At 41.7% G+C, this 18,357-nt stretch overlaps 1 protein-coding gene and 1 pseudogene across 4 annotated transcripts in view; both read right to left on the bottom strand.

The window, feature by feature from the left end:
• The window catches only part of Pde4b (phosphodiesterase 4B), a 558,016-nt gene that overhangs the window by 18,411 nt on the left and 521,248 nt on the right, over positions 1 to 18,357 (bottom strand). For 3 of the 4 annotated variants that reach the window (XM_028887423.2, XM_028887439.2, XM_028887448.2), the window contains one exon: positions 17,870 to 17,982. In XM_028887423.2, coding sequence (XP_028743256.1) covers positions 17,870 to 17,982 — 113 coding nt within the window. Of the gene's footprint in view, positions 1 to 17,869; positions 18,014 to 18,357 lie in introns of all 4 variants that reach the window. The other variant, XM_028887463.2, reaches the window with a different exon arrangement.
• On the bottom strand, positions 9,682 to 9,857 carry LOC114707770 (annotated as a pseudogene).

Raw genomic sequence — 18,357 nt, 5'->3', positions numbered from 1 at the left:
TCAACTTTCATTCCAGTAGAATAGCCAGGTCAATTAGGATGCATTAGCTAGTCCTCAGGTAACAGTCTAAAGAGGGTGAGGAGGCCTCTTTGGTGGTGTGGTTGGCTACTCTGCTCAGGAGACAAGAGCAGGTCAGAAAAAAAAGATCATATACAGCAAGACACCTCTCCCTACCCTCTTTCCCCCTCTAATTACCTTTTATCATAAGATCCTGTTGGGATACATGGTCCATCAGTCTGTGTGGTAGAGGGTGGTGGTTTTCAGCCATGGGGCTGAGTAAACTACACTCCTATGTCTTTTCAGAGAGGTCAGTGTACTCATGAAAGTAAACAGAGGAATACCATCTCCCTTTTTTCCATGCCTAAATGGATTCTCCTATGATCTTTTTACTTAGGGCAGAGCAATGCATACCAAAAGCAAAGTTTTCCTAAGTCATCCTAAGGTAGCCATAAAATACACATGGTGAAGTATACAAATGGAGGCCATCCAGGGTCAGAAACCAATCTAGACCTTTTAAATGTTGCTTAGCAACCACCACTGGTTTTCCTCAGCAAGGGAGGGCCCTACCACACTGACTAAGGCAATCATTGCTTTCATCAAAAAATACTTATGAAGGGCCCACTTGTTTGGGGCTCTGAAAGACTAAGAAAGGCAGATGTGGCCTTCTAGAAAGGTTAAGTCATAAGGGTAGGGCTGGCCCTAGTGACTGGACAAGCCAAGGACCGGAACTGATATGTTGAGGTGACAGCTGATGGGACACTGGGGGGTTCATGGTAGGTAGGTTTTCAATGTCTGAATTCCATATGGGAGTTGCTTCTGGCAAGCTATGGGTATCCATGACACAGCAACCAACCAAACCTGGACTTTGATTCTCAGTCTTTATGACTTGCTTTGTAATGTCACTTCATCTCTCTTCTGTGAAATGAGAATGACACATAGGCCTCACAACCCACCTTCCCGCCCTCACCTCTCAAGATGGTGTGAGATTCTAGAGCAGCTTCCTACCGCTTGGGCACAGTATTTTCTAGCAACTAGCTCCTCTCAGAAAAATGAAACTCTTTCTATGTTGCTGAGGTAAACAGGGTAAAAATGGAGATGCTTCTGTTTATAAGAATAAACCACGACTAAGGACAGAGGGATGTGTCATAACTCAGAGCTCCCTGGCCAGAGACTCTTGGAGTGTCCCTGTCAACTTACCCAGTTAGCTGCTTCAATAGGAAGGTAAAATGGATCCTGAATGAAACCATGGCCCAAGGACTTGCAGGATTGAAAGGGAATGAATTTATTTACTTCACCAGATGCAGTAGAGAATTTAGAAACTGGAGGGTGCTGTTTCAAAGATAAATGAGTTCTCATGTCTCCTGTACACAGCTCCTATTTTTCTTTAATAATCTGTCCTCACAAGAAAGCCCTGTTAGAGTCTACCTAGAAATAATGTCCCCAGGGGAAATGGCCAAATTCCCTTTTCAACACAGACAAACAAAGTTTGTGAATGAACCCTTAGAACACAAACTTCTCACACCTCCCTGAAGCTGTGTCTGTCCAACACTACATCTACAAACACTGCTGAGAAATTAAAGTTACGTTTTGAAAAGAGAAGGGCTATTATTTTCTATAAGTAACTTAATACTATTTTCCTAGAATATTCTTTCTCTGTAAAAATCATGTCATTTTTTAATGGCCTGCCTTTGATTTATTTAATTTTTATGTTCCCATTATTACAAATGATAAGTAAGTCTGTTGTTTCCTTTGCACCAAATCAAACACAGACCCCTTTTAATGGCGAGAAGCTTCTTAGGAAATGTTTGAAATTAAATTTTGTCATATCACTTCAGTATTCCTTCAGCTTCTGAGCCACTGTCCTCTAAAGTGTTGAAAACACATCTTCATTTTCTATTCCCTCTCGAAAAATGAGCTTAAAATTTGTGCAAAGATCAGCAGGCACTGTTCTGAGCTCTTAGTGACTTCACATAGAAGGGACTATGTTTCTCAGAAAAAAAAAGCCAGAAGGCTGATGATGGCAGAAGGAGCTAACATTGAGTATGAGTATGTGAAACAGCTGCTTTTAAGCTAATCTGGATTTGCTAGTGGTAATTCTACATGATTAAAAATATTATTAAAATAATTGGTTAAATATATACCCTATCAAAGATTAGAAAAAGTCGGTGCTTTTTCTCAATGATAACCTGGTGAAGTCAGTAAGAGAAACATTTTCAGGACGGGAAAAAGGTGCCAAACGGAGGAAGGTGGCCCCAGTCATTGCTCCTGTGGGTGGCCATCTACGTCTGAGCCCAGCTGTGAGACAGGCGCCTTATTGTGCGGCATCTTCCTGTTTTCGCAGTTCGAAACAACTGCCGAAGTCATTAAAGTCACAATGACTTTTTTAGGGACTAACTTTTGACTCATATTTTACACTCTCGTTAGTCATAATTTTATAAGGATTCCCGAGTATCAGGGAAGTGGAGGGGCTGAAAATGCCTCCTCGTGAGATCACAGAATGCTCACAGAGGCAGAGAGATGAGGCAGTGACGCCAGTTAGTGAGAGATGACTGCAAGCCATATGTAATCTCGGGTAAAGTGCATTGACTTCAAGGTCTCTGTTTCCTCAGTCGAGTGAGAGGGTTGATAGCTAAAGTCCTTAATTTTTTTTTTTTTAAATCTGACTTAAAAATAAAACAGAAAAAAAAAATCTGGAGCAAGGGTATGGTGTAGTACTTTAAAACCCTTCATATAAAACTCATAATTTCCACTGTTCTTCACAGCTCAGGTTATCTCGTGCTTCCTCCCTTCTGTCTTCCCACCGTTCCTCTGAAATTCCGTGCCCTGCTTCTTTAATGACATGCTTATCTTATTTGGAAGGCAAGTGAAATAGCACTGAGTGCATCAGTGACTGGATGGAAGAAGGAGTTACACTCATGGCCATGCTCCTTTTGCTGGAGTAGCTGAGCCAGAGAGCACAGTTCCAGGGTGGGTCATGCCTGCCAATAAGTTCTACTGCGAGCAAACTCTGGACTGGGGCACAGGGTTAGGCAATGTTCACCCGCTCAATGGGCCACATCAGAGAGACTCTCTTCTGCAGTGAATGAGAGGGGAGTCATTTCTCTTCCCAGCTCCCCAAGGATGTAGTGATATAAGAACAGGTAGGAATCTGAGGAACAGTGGGCATGAATCCTGTCATTACAATTTTGCAACAAAATGCTGGCGTTTCTGATGAACAAAGCCAGTTCTAGTCACCAGCTAGAAGATGAGTGCTTGCTCAAGGGACGTATGCAAGGCAAGGGAGGGGTAAAACTTCAATGCTTTCATACAGAGAACTGGAAAGAGAGAAGTGGTGGTGGGGGGGCAGTAGACAGTTGTTCACAAGTTGACACTAGGTTCTCCTACTCTTGACGCTGTTTCTCCCTATTTATTCTCTTAACTACTCACTTGCTTTTCTTTTCACAGTTTCTGAAATCTTTTTAAGAGAAAATATGACACGCACTGTCTGAATGCTGAAAATGCTTCCTAACCCTGTAGTAATTCCCGTAAGAATCTTTCCAGAAAGTTCTCATGACCTGCTTTCCTGCCTACGTTGCTACAGTGACATGATTAAATAGACCAAAAAAGAAAAAAAAAAAAATACTGCAAATATTTCTAAGAACTAACATAAATCACAGCATTTTATGCAACATGATATTTCTAAATTATGTATAATGTTTACTACATTATACAATGCATGTTACTCACTATATATATTTATGCTTCTGCATATGTAGAATTGCTAAGTTTGATGAATAAAAATTCAAGATACTCTTTTAAATTTGAAATAATTCAGATGGAACTTTTGGGGCATATGCATATTTCAGATATTACATATCCAAACACCTCACAAGAAGATTCAAAGCTATACTCTACTCATGAAAATCGGTGTGAAAGGCTCTGTATACTTTAGATAATTATGCTTTTCCATACCTTAGTTCCTAAAGAGAGATCTTTCCTTCTTTTGAGAAATAAGAGACCATTAACCATTCTTAGAACTCTACAATGCCATCTTATGTTCTGTCTTCTTCCTTCTAATCTGTCTAATCTGCAAAAGTATTTTGGCAGAATTTGAGTGCTGGGCTAACAGTGAAATACAGCTGACCTCCATAATCAACAAATAAGCAAAATCATTGTAGCAACTGAGAAAAAGAATTAAGGAATCAGTCTTGAGCTACTCTTTTATCCCCCCAAGGTCACAGAATTTTAATATGACTCTAAAGCTGGAGACTAAGATGCTTTTTAAAAAAACATTACCCATCTAGAAGGCATACAATTTACAATATTTAAAAAATAGAAATACTGAATAAGATGCATGGATCTGAGTCTAGAGTCCTCTCCAGTGAAAAACAAAATCTATAGTTGATCCCCAGTTTTTCTGGAGGTAACTACACAAAACAGAGGGGCTTATCACCACAAACATTACTTATTTCTTTTTTTTTTTTTTTTTTTTTTTTTTTTTTTTTTTTTTTTTTTTGGTTTTTCGAGACAGGGTTTCTCTGTGTAGCTTTGCGCCTTTCCTGGAGCTCACTTGGTAGCCCAGGTTGGCCTCGAACTCACAGAGATCCGCCTGGCTCTGCCTCCCGAGTGCTGGGATTAAAGGCGTGCGCCACCAACGCCCGGCTACATTACTTATTTCTTAGTCCAAATACTGGTCATGGCAAACATCCCCAGCCTCTAGTTTTTAAGATAGGATCTTGCAATGTTGCCTGGACAGTCCTTGTGTGTTCTGGTGTGTCCTGCCACACCCAGCAGCCCAGTTCCTTCAAGAACTGATTCCTACTTTCTGACGCTAGCATTGCTTGAGTTATTGTAAAAACCCACCTTCTTAAAATGTCTACTATTTCTGCAGCCATACAGATCTGCACAACTTTTCCTTGAGATTACTATTCTACTGTCCTGAGGGGCACCATAGAGCCTACAATGCATCTGACATTAGTTATATTGTTTTCAGCTAGTGTCTTTCCCATACTCCCTGAGATATATGAGACAGTGGGAGGCTTCAAAGTTACTTTAAGAATCACTCCTTCTGGTTTAACATTTCTCAGGGCCGGGACAGCACAATAATCTGTCAAGTTTCAAGGTCAACTCTGGGGCCTATCAAGAAAATTAAAATCCTGAGCTACATGGGCTTATCGTTTTTTTTGCTTCTGGAAGCATGGATCTTGGCTCTTCTAGTATGTCTCACATCCAAATTGAGAAAAATTTGCTACAGATTGAAGGTTTGAATGAATTTGTAAATGATAAAGGATGAAACCAAGTGTCTCAAGCTATTTCTAGCCTATTAGAAGAGATGGCTGTATTCTGCATGTTGTTTTCCTATGATAGCTACCATAATTTAGACAAGATGGAAGCACACTTTCACCAGAGTATCCTTCAAATGTATAGTCCTGTTGGGATAGAGGCAGTTCCAGAGATGGATGCCTAGCTCTTCTGTGGAGAAGAGGCAATGTTCATTGCGGGGTTGCCTTTTTAATGGACTTGAGTGGCACCAAGGAAGCCTTACCAGAGAAGTCAGCAGCCTCTACCACACAGGATGTAAAGGCAGCTAAATGTTCTCTCAAATCTGGAAATAAACTCCCACACTGTAGTGCAGTCTGAGAAACTGTGCAGAGTCACTGAGCCTCAGAGAGACCAAGGATTCCCACCTTTGAAGTGGGATGACTAGAAATGACATATGTCTGTGACCTAGTGGCCACTCTATGCCATGGTATTTGTGCTTGAAGATAGGACTTATTTCTGAATTTTAAGTCTGAACTCAGGCCTTCCTTACTTTGGGTTCACTATTGCATGAAGGTTTCTTGTGGTTCTTTAGTGCCTAAACTTTTTCTGTTGTTGACAGTGGCTTGCATAACTAACTGCAAAATTCCCACAATATGCGTGATGTGGTGCCATGTCATACAGGTTATGTGTGTGATACATGAGTTACTCATACAGGTGCAAGCTTGCTGGTTGACATTTAGATTGTTCACCAGGCAAAGGAGTGTAACCAGAATTGCAGGAAAGGTAAATGCAGCATTTAAAAATGAAAACCGTAAGTTGAAATGGCCTTATATAGAGACCATACTACCCTCCCCGCAAAAAGAAGCCTGTTTGGAGAAGTCAGGATGTTAGTAACACTATTGATTAATGCTTCTTTAATTTAGCCAATTTCTACTAATTAGGAGACTTCAGAATTCTCCACGTATCAACTAAAGCTAGAAATAAGCACAGACTGCCTGATAAATAAGAATATCTGCACCATGTACGCATTTGCTCTGATTTGCAGAGTTGAAATCAATCTGGTAACATATGAATTAATTGAATATTCTACTGGGGTGAAAGAAACCTCAGCAAAATGCCAGAATGAAAATTATGGTCCAATATTGGTAAAGTAATCAGGTGCCGTGCAACAGAGAGAGAAAGCAGATGATAAGTGCAGACATAACACAAGCTCTTAGGTCCACCCACTCCCAACACCCCAGAAACAAGAAGTTTGAAACAGCAGCCATCACAAGGCTCTGAAGGCTTAGATTCATGTCCATTGAATGCAGACTTTCTGAGAGCATGATAAACCAAATAGTGCCAAACTGAACCAGTCAGCCTTCAACAACCAACATCGAGCTTCCCATTTCTGCTCACAAGAAAGGTGCATCTGCACCTCACCTCTGGGGCAGATTCAGAGTTCTCTGGGCAGTGTAGTTCTGGCTCATCTGATGAAATATGAGAAGCAGAGATGGAAAGAGCAAAGGCTTTCTTTCTGAATTCTTCCTAACAAATATCTACATGTGAAGAACTCATGTTTTATTCATGTTAACCAAATAGATTTACCATACTTTTTAAAAAAGAGGATCTCTTCTTGCCCAAGACTTCATATTCTTTGGCTAAGTTGTCCTATTTTAGTACCTTGTTATGGTTTTTTCTGTGGTAAAAGTACTTTTGTTGAGTTGGAAAGATGTCTCAGTGGGTAGAGTGCTTGCTGTCCAAACATGAGAACCTGACTTTGTATTCCTCACACCTACAGAAAAGTCAGGTGTGGCAGTGTATGTCTGTAATGCTAGCATGGGTTGAGGGGAAAGGCACAGGATGGATCCTGGGATTTATTGGCTAGCCAGTCTAGTCAAAATGGCTTGCCATTTTGGTTCAATGAGAAACACTGTGTATGTATATATACATATACATATATATATATATTATATACATATATTATGGTGTAAATGATAAAGACAATTTATATTGACCTTCAACCCCCACACACATACTCACTATTGAGCACATACAGATACATACAGGTACACATACCCTAAACACCCCCTGAAGCTTTTCTTGAAAAGCAACGTATGACTCTTTTCATTTTGAAAAATTTACTCTGTTAGTCATACAATATGCCACTAGACAACACCCTTATCAAGATTTTAACCATACAAGAGCTATCTTAATCTTATAAAATACTAGTACAAAAGTATCTATTAAAGAACTTATTAAAAGTTCAATAACAACAACAACAGTAAAACTACGCCAAATTCTCTAAAATTAAATGATACTGGCAAACACTTGGTAGCCCTTGTTGAAACAGTCCCAAGGACACTCCCATGTCATGCTAAGAAAGATGCAAATAAGTTTTGTGCAACCAGATCCTGAGTGTTAAAACACAGCAGGGAAAAATTCAGCAGTAGCTCATCCTGTCAAGAACACAAATAATGTACTTGCTTGGCCAAGAAAAATATACCCAGTGTATCAGTCAACATGACTGTATCTCAATGATCTGACTCAGAATGGAGCCAGCTGCAATCATCACAAAGGGCGGGTGTGTGTGTGTGTGTGTGTGTGTGTGTGTGTGTGTGTGTGTGTGTGTTTGTAGCTGGCAAGGTTGAGGACTCTTTAGGGGAGTATCAGGCCAGTTAAGTTTTAGGCTGAGTTGGATGGATATCCAGGGCAGGAGCTAGAATACACTTACTTCACTAGAGAACCATCAGAAGGCCTAGCTTTCCCTAATCAAGTAGACACGTCAAACTGTGCCAAAAACCTACAAAATTCGAGCTTTCTCCAATGCTAGCTATGATATTAGCAGATAGGATGGTAAGAGGTTGGTCTGCAGAAAGACCGGAAAGACTGTGCACACCAAGAGAGGATTTCAACACAGGGCCTGGCTGTGTGACCTGAAGGGGGAGTCTTCCAGGTGGTGAAATGTTGAGAGGAGCAGAAAGGCCTAGGTTTATAAATTCATTCACAAGTGATCATACAAATCTGGTGATCTATAGCCATGGTTTTAGTAAATGTTCTCACACTGAGGATAAAGAGGAAGTTGGAAATCCACCGTGTTGACCAACCAGAGTTAGTAAAAATTTTAGTATGTCTTTTGTAATTTGTCTCTATTCCTTCCCATACTGAAATGAGCATTGGGGTTCTTTTGCAAGTTTCCCTCCAGTGTAAATTCCTTTTTAAATATTTTAGCTTTTAATCAAGTTTTCTGTTTTTTATTCCAATAGCCTAAACATCAAACATCTCTATTCAGTTGTGGATTTGTAGCTTTTCTCTTCATTTCTTATGCTAAGGATTGTATGCTAAGGACTACCACCTTACTCTGTCACATCATAGAATGTAAATAATGCCCAGAAATGGACAGATAGTAAAAGAGCTGAAGTTAGCATGTCAAGAATCCTTTAAACATGAAATAACTTTTCTTTTTTTTTTTTTTTTTTTTTTTTTTTTTCTCGAGACAGGGTTTCTCTGCGTAGCTTTGCTCCTTTCCTGGAACTCACTTGGTAGCCCAGGCTGGCCTCGAACTCACAGAGATACACCTGGCTCTGCCTCCTGAGTGCTGGGATTAAAGGCGTGCGCCACCACTGCCCGGCTGAAATAACTTTTCTTAATAAACATTATATCAACCTAATTAATTCTCCCTAAGTCACTTTATTTTCCCCCAGCATTTCTTCATTCTAAAAAATGAATACATAATTGCTTATTCACATTTATTACAAAATATTTGAATTATTTACCTCAGAATTCTAAATTTTAATAAATAATAAACTCATCTTGAGCCACAGTGGGTAGCTTTTAAAAAAGCTCTATGTTGTGAATGAGATTGACATAACTCAAAATACTTACAAGCATTTAATAACATTGGCATTGTTTATCAGTGGGAAGCTGCCAATAGGACTGAACTAACTCCATTGGGATGTAGGTAACGGGGCTCAAGAATGGGGAACTCAATTAAGTCATGAGAGCTTCATGTTGGGACATTAATTGGAAAGAGACATCATAATGATAGAAAGAGGGTAATCTGAGATTCCCATCTTAATCTCAACTTGCTAGGCTAGCTGCTCTGCCAAGCAGCTGGAAAAATCCACAGCCTGGTGACTTTTTCACTGGGATGTAAACTCTCCAGTTTGCCATCTTCAGTTCCCAACAGACAAAGGGGAGAAATAAGGGGGATCACAATTGGATTTGAAATGAGACCCCCATCTCAGTACTGAAATCCTCCCATTATTCTCTGACTCTGGAGAAGTCATGGAAAAATAAAATTACTTTTCAATGAGAGTATACTTTGTATTTTCAAAGGTTTTTGGATTATATTAGATATTTAATCTTTATTTCATATTGATAAGAAAATAGGTCTTATTTATAAAATGTTTCCTCATCTGTAAAATGACTTCAAATAAACAGTATTTAATTTAAAAAAGTAACAGGAGCACACAAATGCAGTCCCCCCCACCACCACTACCACAGAATACACATTGGGTTTCCCACACTGGGGGGCAGACACCACAAGGGTCTCCACAGTCAGTCAGAGTGCAGTAAATAAGCCTCGCTATGGGAACAACGCCATGATCATGGTATCTTCCCTGCCTGGTAAATACATAAATAGGATTTTTAAAGTTCTGTTCTGGACTGAAAGTTGCAGGATCATGTCTAGCACAACTGTGTGAAACCATAATTGGAAATAAAATGTGTAGAATTTTTTGTTACTTATCAAATTTCACCATCTACAGTGACCAAGGACATTAGTTGTTAAGTCAACACTTAGTCCTCTGTGCAGCACAGCCCATCTAATTCAATTGGAAAGATACTTTTATTTAGTGATGAATTTTCATATTAAGGTGTTAGATGCCAATAATTCTTGTCCTAAATGTATTTTTTAAAATATTGGTTGAATCTTTTTTAAAACATTTCTAGGTAGCTATACTCTGCTTTCATCTACATAATAGTTCAAGGTTATAATGTTTTGCAGTCTACTGAGCAAAGAAAGAGCAATGTGGTCTTGTAAGGCTTTTAATAGCAAATTTATAATTTACTATATTCGAAATTTGGAAGTTAGAAGATGAAAATGACCCCACCCTAAGGTGAGCTTTACATTAATAAACTTGCTACATTTCTATCTGGAAGGGCTTGAGGCTTCCAAAGCAGTCTGTCCTAAATTTGCAATTGTTTTTTGGAAGGGAACATATTGTGACAGCTGAGCAGATGTGCGTGTGGGTTCTAGCTTTAAAGTCTACTCCATGAATAAGCAGAGATCATCAGGTGCTTTCCAAAACAGGCACACAAGAACAAGAGATTCACTATCGTCTTCTTTTCTAAGCGACTTAACAGTTCTTTCTTTGTGGAAGCATTTGGTTACTTTAAAGTAAATCAAACAAAGGAAGTTACAGTAAAATCTCCCAGAGACTAAATAGTTTGGCACCAGCTGAGGGAAACATCACATGCCATAGGGCAAGACAGAAAGGGGCTGGTAGATCCCCAAAAAGAGCAAAAGCGAGTCTGTACAGGAAAGCACACTGACAATTGGCAGGATGCCGCCAAGAATGCAACCCGACTGACCAGCATGAGTGTGCACTGGCGTCTTCTGGCCGGGTATTTTGGTTTTCATAACAGTAAATGATCCTCGCCTGCTGAACCCATTTCACCTAGAAGTTAAATATTTTGGAAGAATTGCGTAAGAACAAGCCTCACCCCCGCTTTTCTTCCATAGATAACAATGGCAAGGAACTCGGTGGGGCTCTAAGTCTGGGACATATTCTCAAAGATCAAACACGCAAAGGCAGGGAAGTATAAAAAAGGAAACTAAATGCTCATTCCATTTCCATGCTGCGAGGCAATGGTTCAAGACCGCTCTTTTCAGTTTATCATGGACTCCTTGGCTATAGTACATTCCCAGCAGCCAGTCAGAGTCACACAGAGGTGAAATTCCTTCACTGAATTCCTCTTGAGAGATTTGTTCATTTATAAAACTTGCAGCTGAATTAATGAAAAGACTGGGTGAACTAGGTCAGAATTCAGTGAAGGAACCAGTTCCTAGATATACCTACCCTTGTAGAACTATTTAGATTAAGCAAAGTATTACAAATCACATTTATTTCAGAGAGCTAGCTTGGATTTGCTAAGTTTTCTTAAGACTAGAATTTCAAATACTGAATCACACTCAAGAATACAACTCTATTCTATAATTGAAAAAAAAAACAATTAAAAAGAGCAATTTAAACAATAATAAACAGACTGGTCAGCTAAATCTTCCTTTTCATCTCTGAAGACAATAAGATAAGAAATCTCTCTGCAATTGGGAGTTCCACAGTCCAAGTAGCTCTGCTACAAAGATATGAATTCTCTATTTTACAGTCAAGCCACATGCATTGGGAAGGACATGCTACAAGGCGAAACTGTTGCCATCATTTGAATGTCAATCAAATCAAATCGATAAGAATAACCCTGATCTCTCTGTCCTTTGCGGGAGTCAGGCAGAGGTGGTTACACAAGGAACTAGGGAATTTGAAGTAGACCACAGCTTTCAGAGAAAATGTTACTATCTGATCTTAAGCTAAGTTATGGAAAACCAAAAGAGCTGGGATTTTGCACACTAATCCGCAAGAAGCAAGGGATGCCTGACACTACTGTTTCCATTTTCATGAGTGCTTATACACCATTGCCTAGAACTATGACAGTTTCCCCCTTTTACCTGTGTTAGAAAGACTGACTGCCTTCCAGCCCAGGCTGAGTCTGGAATTAATGGCTAGACTCGGGGCCAACAAGGTAACTGCACATTAGAAATTTGAACCAGACTAAACCAATAAAGATCTGTGTTAGAAGAACAAGACCTCCCACCAAACACTACATACTTCACATTGAAGAATTGCTAAGCACCTGTCAACTTTCCCTTCTATTTATTTATCTCACTGGGATGCTGACCCTGCTCCCTGATATTCTCCCAGCCTCACTGAGTCCAAAGCTTCATTTGTGGTGTTAGGCAAGTACACTACCACTGAGCCACATCCTCAGCACTAAGAACTAAAGCTGTGTGTTTGTGTGCATGTTGTGTGTGTGTGTGTGTGTGTGTGTGTGTGTGTGTGTGTGTGTGTGTAGAGTTGGATCTTAGTGCCCCGGGCATGGTCACAAACACTCTGCTAATGAGTTACATTTTCAGCCATCGTGCTTTTATTCATTTATGCTAATCAGGTTGTTTCTACTAAATCCCACTTTATCCATCTGTAGATAGTGCCTACTACAAAGAGTCTCCATATATTCAACATGGGTCAAGGACTCAGCTGTGTGTCTACATGCAGCATCTACACCTGTGTGAGTATTGTGGCTGTCTACCATCATAAATTAAGAGTGGATATAAACCACAGAAATAATCTATCCCTTATAATCTTGTTTCATAATAAGGAAATGAAAAGATTTAAAATGATTCAATTGCCCTGGAAAATATTCTCAGTAAAGGCGGAGCTAGAATTTAACCCATGCCTTATGGTCAGATTCTGTCACTTTACTTTGCTGTCTCTATACTTCATAGAAGGCTGAGCAGTAAAGGGAGAGAACTGGGTCAAAAAAAAAAAAAAAAATACGTGCTTCCCCTCCTGCCTGTCAGAACTGATTTTCATTTCGGTCTACCCTCTAAATCAAGATCATTCCTAACATTTGTCAGGGCACATACTACAAGCCTAAATGCTTAAAAATATAAACTGAGCTAGCACCGAAACTCTTAACCTGACAGATAGCCCATCACAGTCTGTAAGGACATTGAGAGCTTCAACTCCCTCAACTCTACACCATATCCTGCCTTCTGTTTGTCTGACCATCGGGGAAAGCTTGGGTGAGGCCGCTGCCACAGCCTGCATGCCCATGTTCCCACACATTCACCCCAGTCCTGTACGGCTGCCTCATGGCTGTCCCTGGGTCCTCGGCATGTATGACCCTGCAAAAGCACATTCACGCGCAGGATCTGGGAAGAAGATTCAGAGCCCTTTGGGCAGAAATGAGAAATTTGGCCAGAGGTCTGGAGGGGACCACATGTATCCCTTGGGTCTGATCAAGCCCCTTCTGTTCAGCTGGAGGAGAATGTGCTAGGACTCCTTCAAGCCTAGGAACCAGTAAAATCGCCCCTGTGTTAAGGGGAGTCCCTCTCTCACTGTTGATGAATCCTTCAACAACCTGCTTCCCTTTGACTGACAGAGTTCCTAGATGAATCTTTTGGCCAATAAGATCTATTTCCTTTCAGTTCTGTTAGGGCCAGCATTTCCCATAGATATTGATTGATCGTTGAGTGGTACAGAAAATGACTCACTCATTAGAGCAATTGGCTTGCCTTGGTCATGATCACCTTCCAGTGCCATACATTCTGGTAGCTCCAGGCTGGTGGAATGGAGTGACTTTATTCCTTCCCTCCCTCTCTCCCTCCCTCCCAAGAGCACAGGCAATTAGTTGGTGCAGGCTGGAAAAATAAACCTGTGTAGCTAGAAGGACTCACTTCTCCAGTGATGGTATCTGTATGTGATTTTAGGATGCCTCAAGAAAGTGCCATTTATCTCCCAGCTGGTGAGGTTCCTTAGCAGTTACTGAAGTGCTATATCCTGACTCTTCAGTCTGAAGGAAGCGTTGGTACCCAAGACTGGACTGTTAAATTTCAGAACATCCATTTTCATCATCTGGGTCCAAATTTGTCCCAGAAAAGCTGCTAGAGAAAGAAAAGGACCCAGGAGGGCCCTGGGAAGGCATCTGGGACTACCGTTAATAATTTGAATGTAGCTGAAGTTGACTACCATGATATGCCCGTCTTTTGACACTCGCCGTGGCAGGTACTAATAAGCCTTGAGATTCTCTTCACCTGAACCCTAGATGAGAGACTATGCATCTCAGTCCAAAAGGGGAAGGAACACCTCCCACTCCTCCCTAGTCCTGCCCCACCTCCCTAGGATTGTTCTGGCCCGTCCTTCCTCAGCCTCTGTTGTTGCAACCCTGTACTTTTCTGACTGCGTCTGTCAGGAAGGCGGCAGGAAATTCTAGTCACCCTCACAGCAGCTGTACCATTCCTCCTATCCTCCTCTGATGACGTGGGTTGGCTTTGGTGAGAGGAGGTCAGGAACTGAGCCACAGTGAAGGTCGGAAAGAGAGGTCATTGTTTATGCTGCGCTCAGGCTGGGGATCCCGGTGGGGCTGTTGGCTTTTCTTCCTTTCTATACTGTTTCTCTTTCCGTTCCTCTTTTTGGGCAGAGCCCAGGCATCCTGTTTTCAAAACAGCAGGCTGTTTTTTTTTCTTTCAGCAGATGAGCTCACGCTCTGAGGCGTTTTTTGCCGAAGTGTGAGACGGCTCTTCCAGGTGAGGAGGCGACAAAATTTGAAACACATCTACTAATGAACAAACCTCAGAGGGAAGGGCTCTGACATGGCTAACCTAACTTGGACTGCTCACTGAGGGGTCCAGGCATTCTTCCCACATCAGAAGGCATGGCCATGCCCTCCAAGCTCCTGCTTACCTGTCCTGCCTTCTTGCCATTTGTATTTTATTAATTTTAATTTTGGGAAAATATTCTCTAACACTAACTCATCTGGCTGTAGGTTTCTCTAAAACGTTGAAACTCCACTTGGCCTATTGATGGTATTTAGGGGTCAAGAACAACCGTTTTTGTTAGGTACAGGAGCAGCCATCTGTCCCCTGTAGAAGCAAAGGGAAAGCCGGGTGCCCTCTGAACCACTCCTTCTGTTTAGGCCACAGGTGGGTCAAGGAAAGTCATAAATAAACAACAAGAAAGCATTGCCCTGCCCAGGTACAAGAAACCCTCAAGACTGCTTGCTTTTCCTCTACTAAACAGGCAATGCTCTACCTCTTCCACACAGGCTGGCACCTATGTTACCCAGTTACACTCCCTTCACAGGACTGTGGCTCTCCCATCTATACTCCGAAGTAAGTCCAGACTGTAAACAAAAGCCTCAGGTCAGCTGTGAAGCGCAAGTAGAGACACAGATTTGATTTTGCAACAATGTCGTAGGTCTTAGTAAGTGATCACTCACTGGATTCTTACGACACACCAGGGACACTTTACTATATGCTTTGGGACCTAAACCTGGTAAGGCATGGCTCGCTTTTATATTGTAAAACTGAGTCTTCAAGGCAGTTAAATAAGTCGGTTCACATAAAAGAGCTAGTAAGTGAGATGGACAGAATTTAAACCATGCATCTCCAGATCCAAAGCTCTTCACATTTTCCCTCCTCTTTTAAAGTGTGCTATATGTATACTCCCTTCCATCTCTGTGGTTTAGTTTTGCTGGGCTCTTTTCAGTAAGAGTAAGCAAAATACAACCAAATCTGACTACTTGGTGATAACTATAACGGTATTTCCAAATAGCTACTCACATAGAAATCTCAGCTAATTTTAGCATTTAAATGTTCGTGTGGAGTATTAGTTTTATTGTGCATCGCTTCATCTCACTTTTCCAGATAATATCGATGAACTCTTTTCTGGTGGTCACACTATATTCTTGGGTTGTTATTACCCAGGATATGCTTGCCATTGTGCTCAGCATCACCCAAGACAACGATCGGAATGGAACGAATCGATGAGCTGAGAGGAGAGACCTTTTTAACACACCATTCTCTTTTTCACTCACTGAATGGCTGCTGTGCCCTGCCGCCTTCCCACCAGGGACCTAGAGAACAGGCGAGGCAGCATGCTCCTGCTTCAGCTAACCAACTGTGCTGCGAGTGGCATTTCTTCACAGTTGGCTCTATTCAACTTTCATTGCTTCCTGCCCAGGACACCCTCAGGGAGGGGTGGAGGCTCAAGGGACTGGGAGTCTCTGGTCTCAATACATATCTCCTTTCATAGTTAGCGATACATTTTAATAACTTTACAAGATAGACAGTGAACAAGGCCAGCACTCAGGACACACACTGGATGTGATAACTAATGGCAATGTGCAGGTTCTTTAGGACTGTTCTTTTCTCCTCTGGCTAGTCCCCTGCTCTGTCTTGGTGTCTCCAGAAGTTCACGTCCTTGATGGTGAAAACTACTGAAAAGATGACCCCAGAATTTTGGATTCACAGGTTGCACCACATATCACACACACAAAAAAGAGACAACCGAACATCTGCTGATGCCATGAAGCAGGCCAAGCCTGTGCGAAACATTCTATGTAAATCCCAAAGTGATTTGGAGAAGTTATACAGTGAAGCCCCCAGCATGGGGAAGCGGTTGGGTTTTACACCAGCCTGGAAAGTCCCTGCTTAACAGGGCGCTTGAGAGAAGTCAGAAAATACTAGTTAAAACCCCAGTGCATCCTGTTTCTTTATCCCCCATCAAGTGGAACTCCAAGCTAAACTTTCAGAACGGGCTCATTTCTGCTCTGTTACGGATCAGTTCATGAGAGAGTTTCAGAGTAAGAAGGACCCCACCATACACACACACACACACACACACACACACACACACACACACACACACACCAACATCTCCTAAGGATGCTCTGCTTCCTCTGCCATAATGCTTTGAAGAGGAGCCAGCAAGCTCTGCTCCAAAGCGATGCTTCTTACCCAGGAAAAGAGGAAGGAGAGGGCAATCAGCGATGGACCTTGGGCTAGAAGGGTAGGTGTGGTACAAAGTTTCTTCCAGCCTGGGAAATGTAAGACAATAGCACACATCTCAAGCTAGAATTGTAGGTGGACTTGAAGGTGAACTCTGCGAGGTGCAGAGTCCAGGCTTTCCCTCCAAGTACACGAATGTGGATACATATATAACTTCTTAACTTCTAACACACACACACACACACACACACACACACACACACACACCTGTGCACACATACATGCATAGTTAAAATTCTGCATGAAAACATGTAAACAAGCAGAAAAAAAAAAAAACTAGCAACAACCTCACTGTATAATGTCAATAAATTAGCACTCTGTGTCCAGATGTTAATTAAACAAATGAGATAATGACAGATAATTAAAGCTCCTCAACACTGTTTTTGTTTTGTTTTTCTGGATATTGTAAATAAAATTTCTCTTTTTCACTCTGGGTGGATTTTAGTTTTAAATGATTTCACCTTTAAAATTAGGAAAAACAAAACCCAACTTTCTGTGGTAGAAGGCAAAATACACCATACACCTTTGTTTTTTCTTTTGATCTCAGGCCGTGTCAGCATCACAAAGGAAGACTTATAAATCCTCCAATGCCCTGCTTCACAGCAAAAATTTGTCAGACTGGAAGGCAGTCTGTGTTCTCATTTAAAAAAAAAAGTGGTGGACCTGCTTTCTCGTCCAACACGTGTATGCTCCACCGATTAAAATGTGGCAAGTCCTGCACTCTGCCCAGTGGACTCAAGCAGATTTCAGTTTTCTCCTAACTGTTTAAAAAGAAAAAGTATCTACAGCTGTCAAAATGATCTGGAAGCTAGGCAGATGCCTGTCACTTATATCCGATACTGCACGAATTCGGAGATTTGTTTCTGAATAATTAACACGGACTAAGAAACTTCAGTTTACTGTAGTACCAGGGCATGAGCAAAGAAAGTGCATGCGGCACTTTGACAAACTTCTCGGGACAGATCAACAGACTGGCTGCAGCCCGGCGCTTCGGTTGTAGTTTAGAGAAAGGGGCACCCTTACCTTGTTAGAAGCCATCTCGCTGACAGAGCGGTAGGTCTGGATGGTCTCTAGCTGGTCTAGGCACCAGTCTAGTTCCTCCAGCGTCTCCATTGCTAGTTTCTGATATGATTCTTCTGCAAACAAACACACAGACAGGTAGTTAGGCTGCAGCGGCTGCAGGCTGGCCATAGCCGAGTCTCCTCCGCCTCGGCTGCTCCCGGCGCCACTGATGGTGCCCCCTTGCTCCTTCATTGTTTGCTTGCCGACGACTCCTTGCTTCCAAGCTCTCTGGTGCTCTGCCCGGGGTTGGCCGGTGCCAAGTTTTCACCCCCTCGCCGGGATGAGGTGTCAGTGATCTACCAAGAAACTTCCTCAGAGGAAGAAGGCGGGAACCTGCGCCCAGACGCTCATCTGCATAACTGTGCCCTAAAACCCAGGGCCCAGCAGAGTTTTCTCAGGCTGCCTCTGCCTTAGTCATCCTGGGGCTCTGTGGGGTGTGTGATGTCATT

The sequence above is a fragment of the Peromyscus leucopus genome, chromosome 2, assembly GCF_004664715.2.
Source record: "Peromyscus leucopus breed LL Stock chromosome 2, UCI_PerLeu_2.1, whole genome shotgun sequence".
Classification (NCBI taxonomy): Eukaryota; Metazoa; Chordata; class Mammalia; order Rodentia; family Cricetidae; genus Peromyscus; species Peromyscus leucopus.
This window is presented reverse-complemented; position numbering and strand designations above follow the sequence as displayed.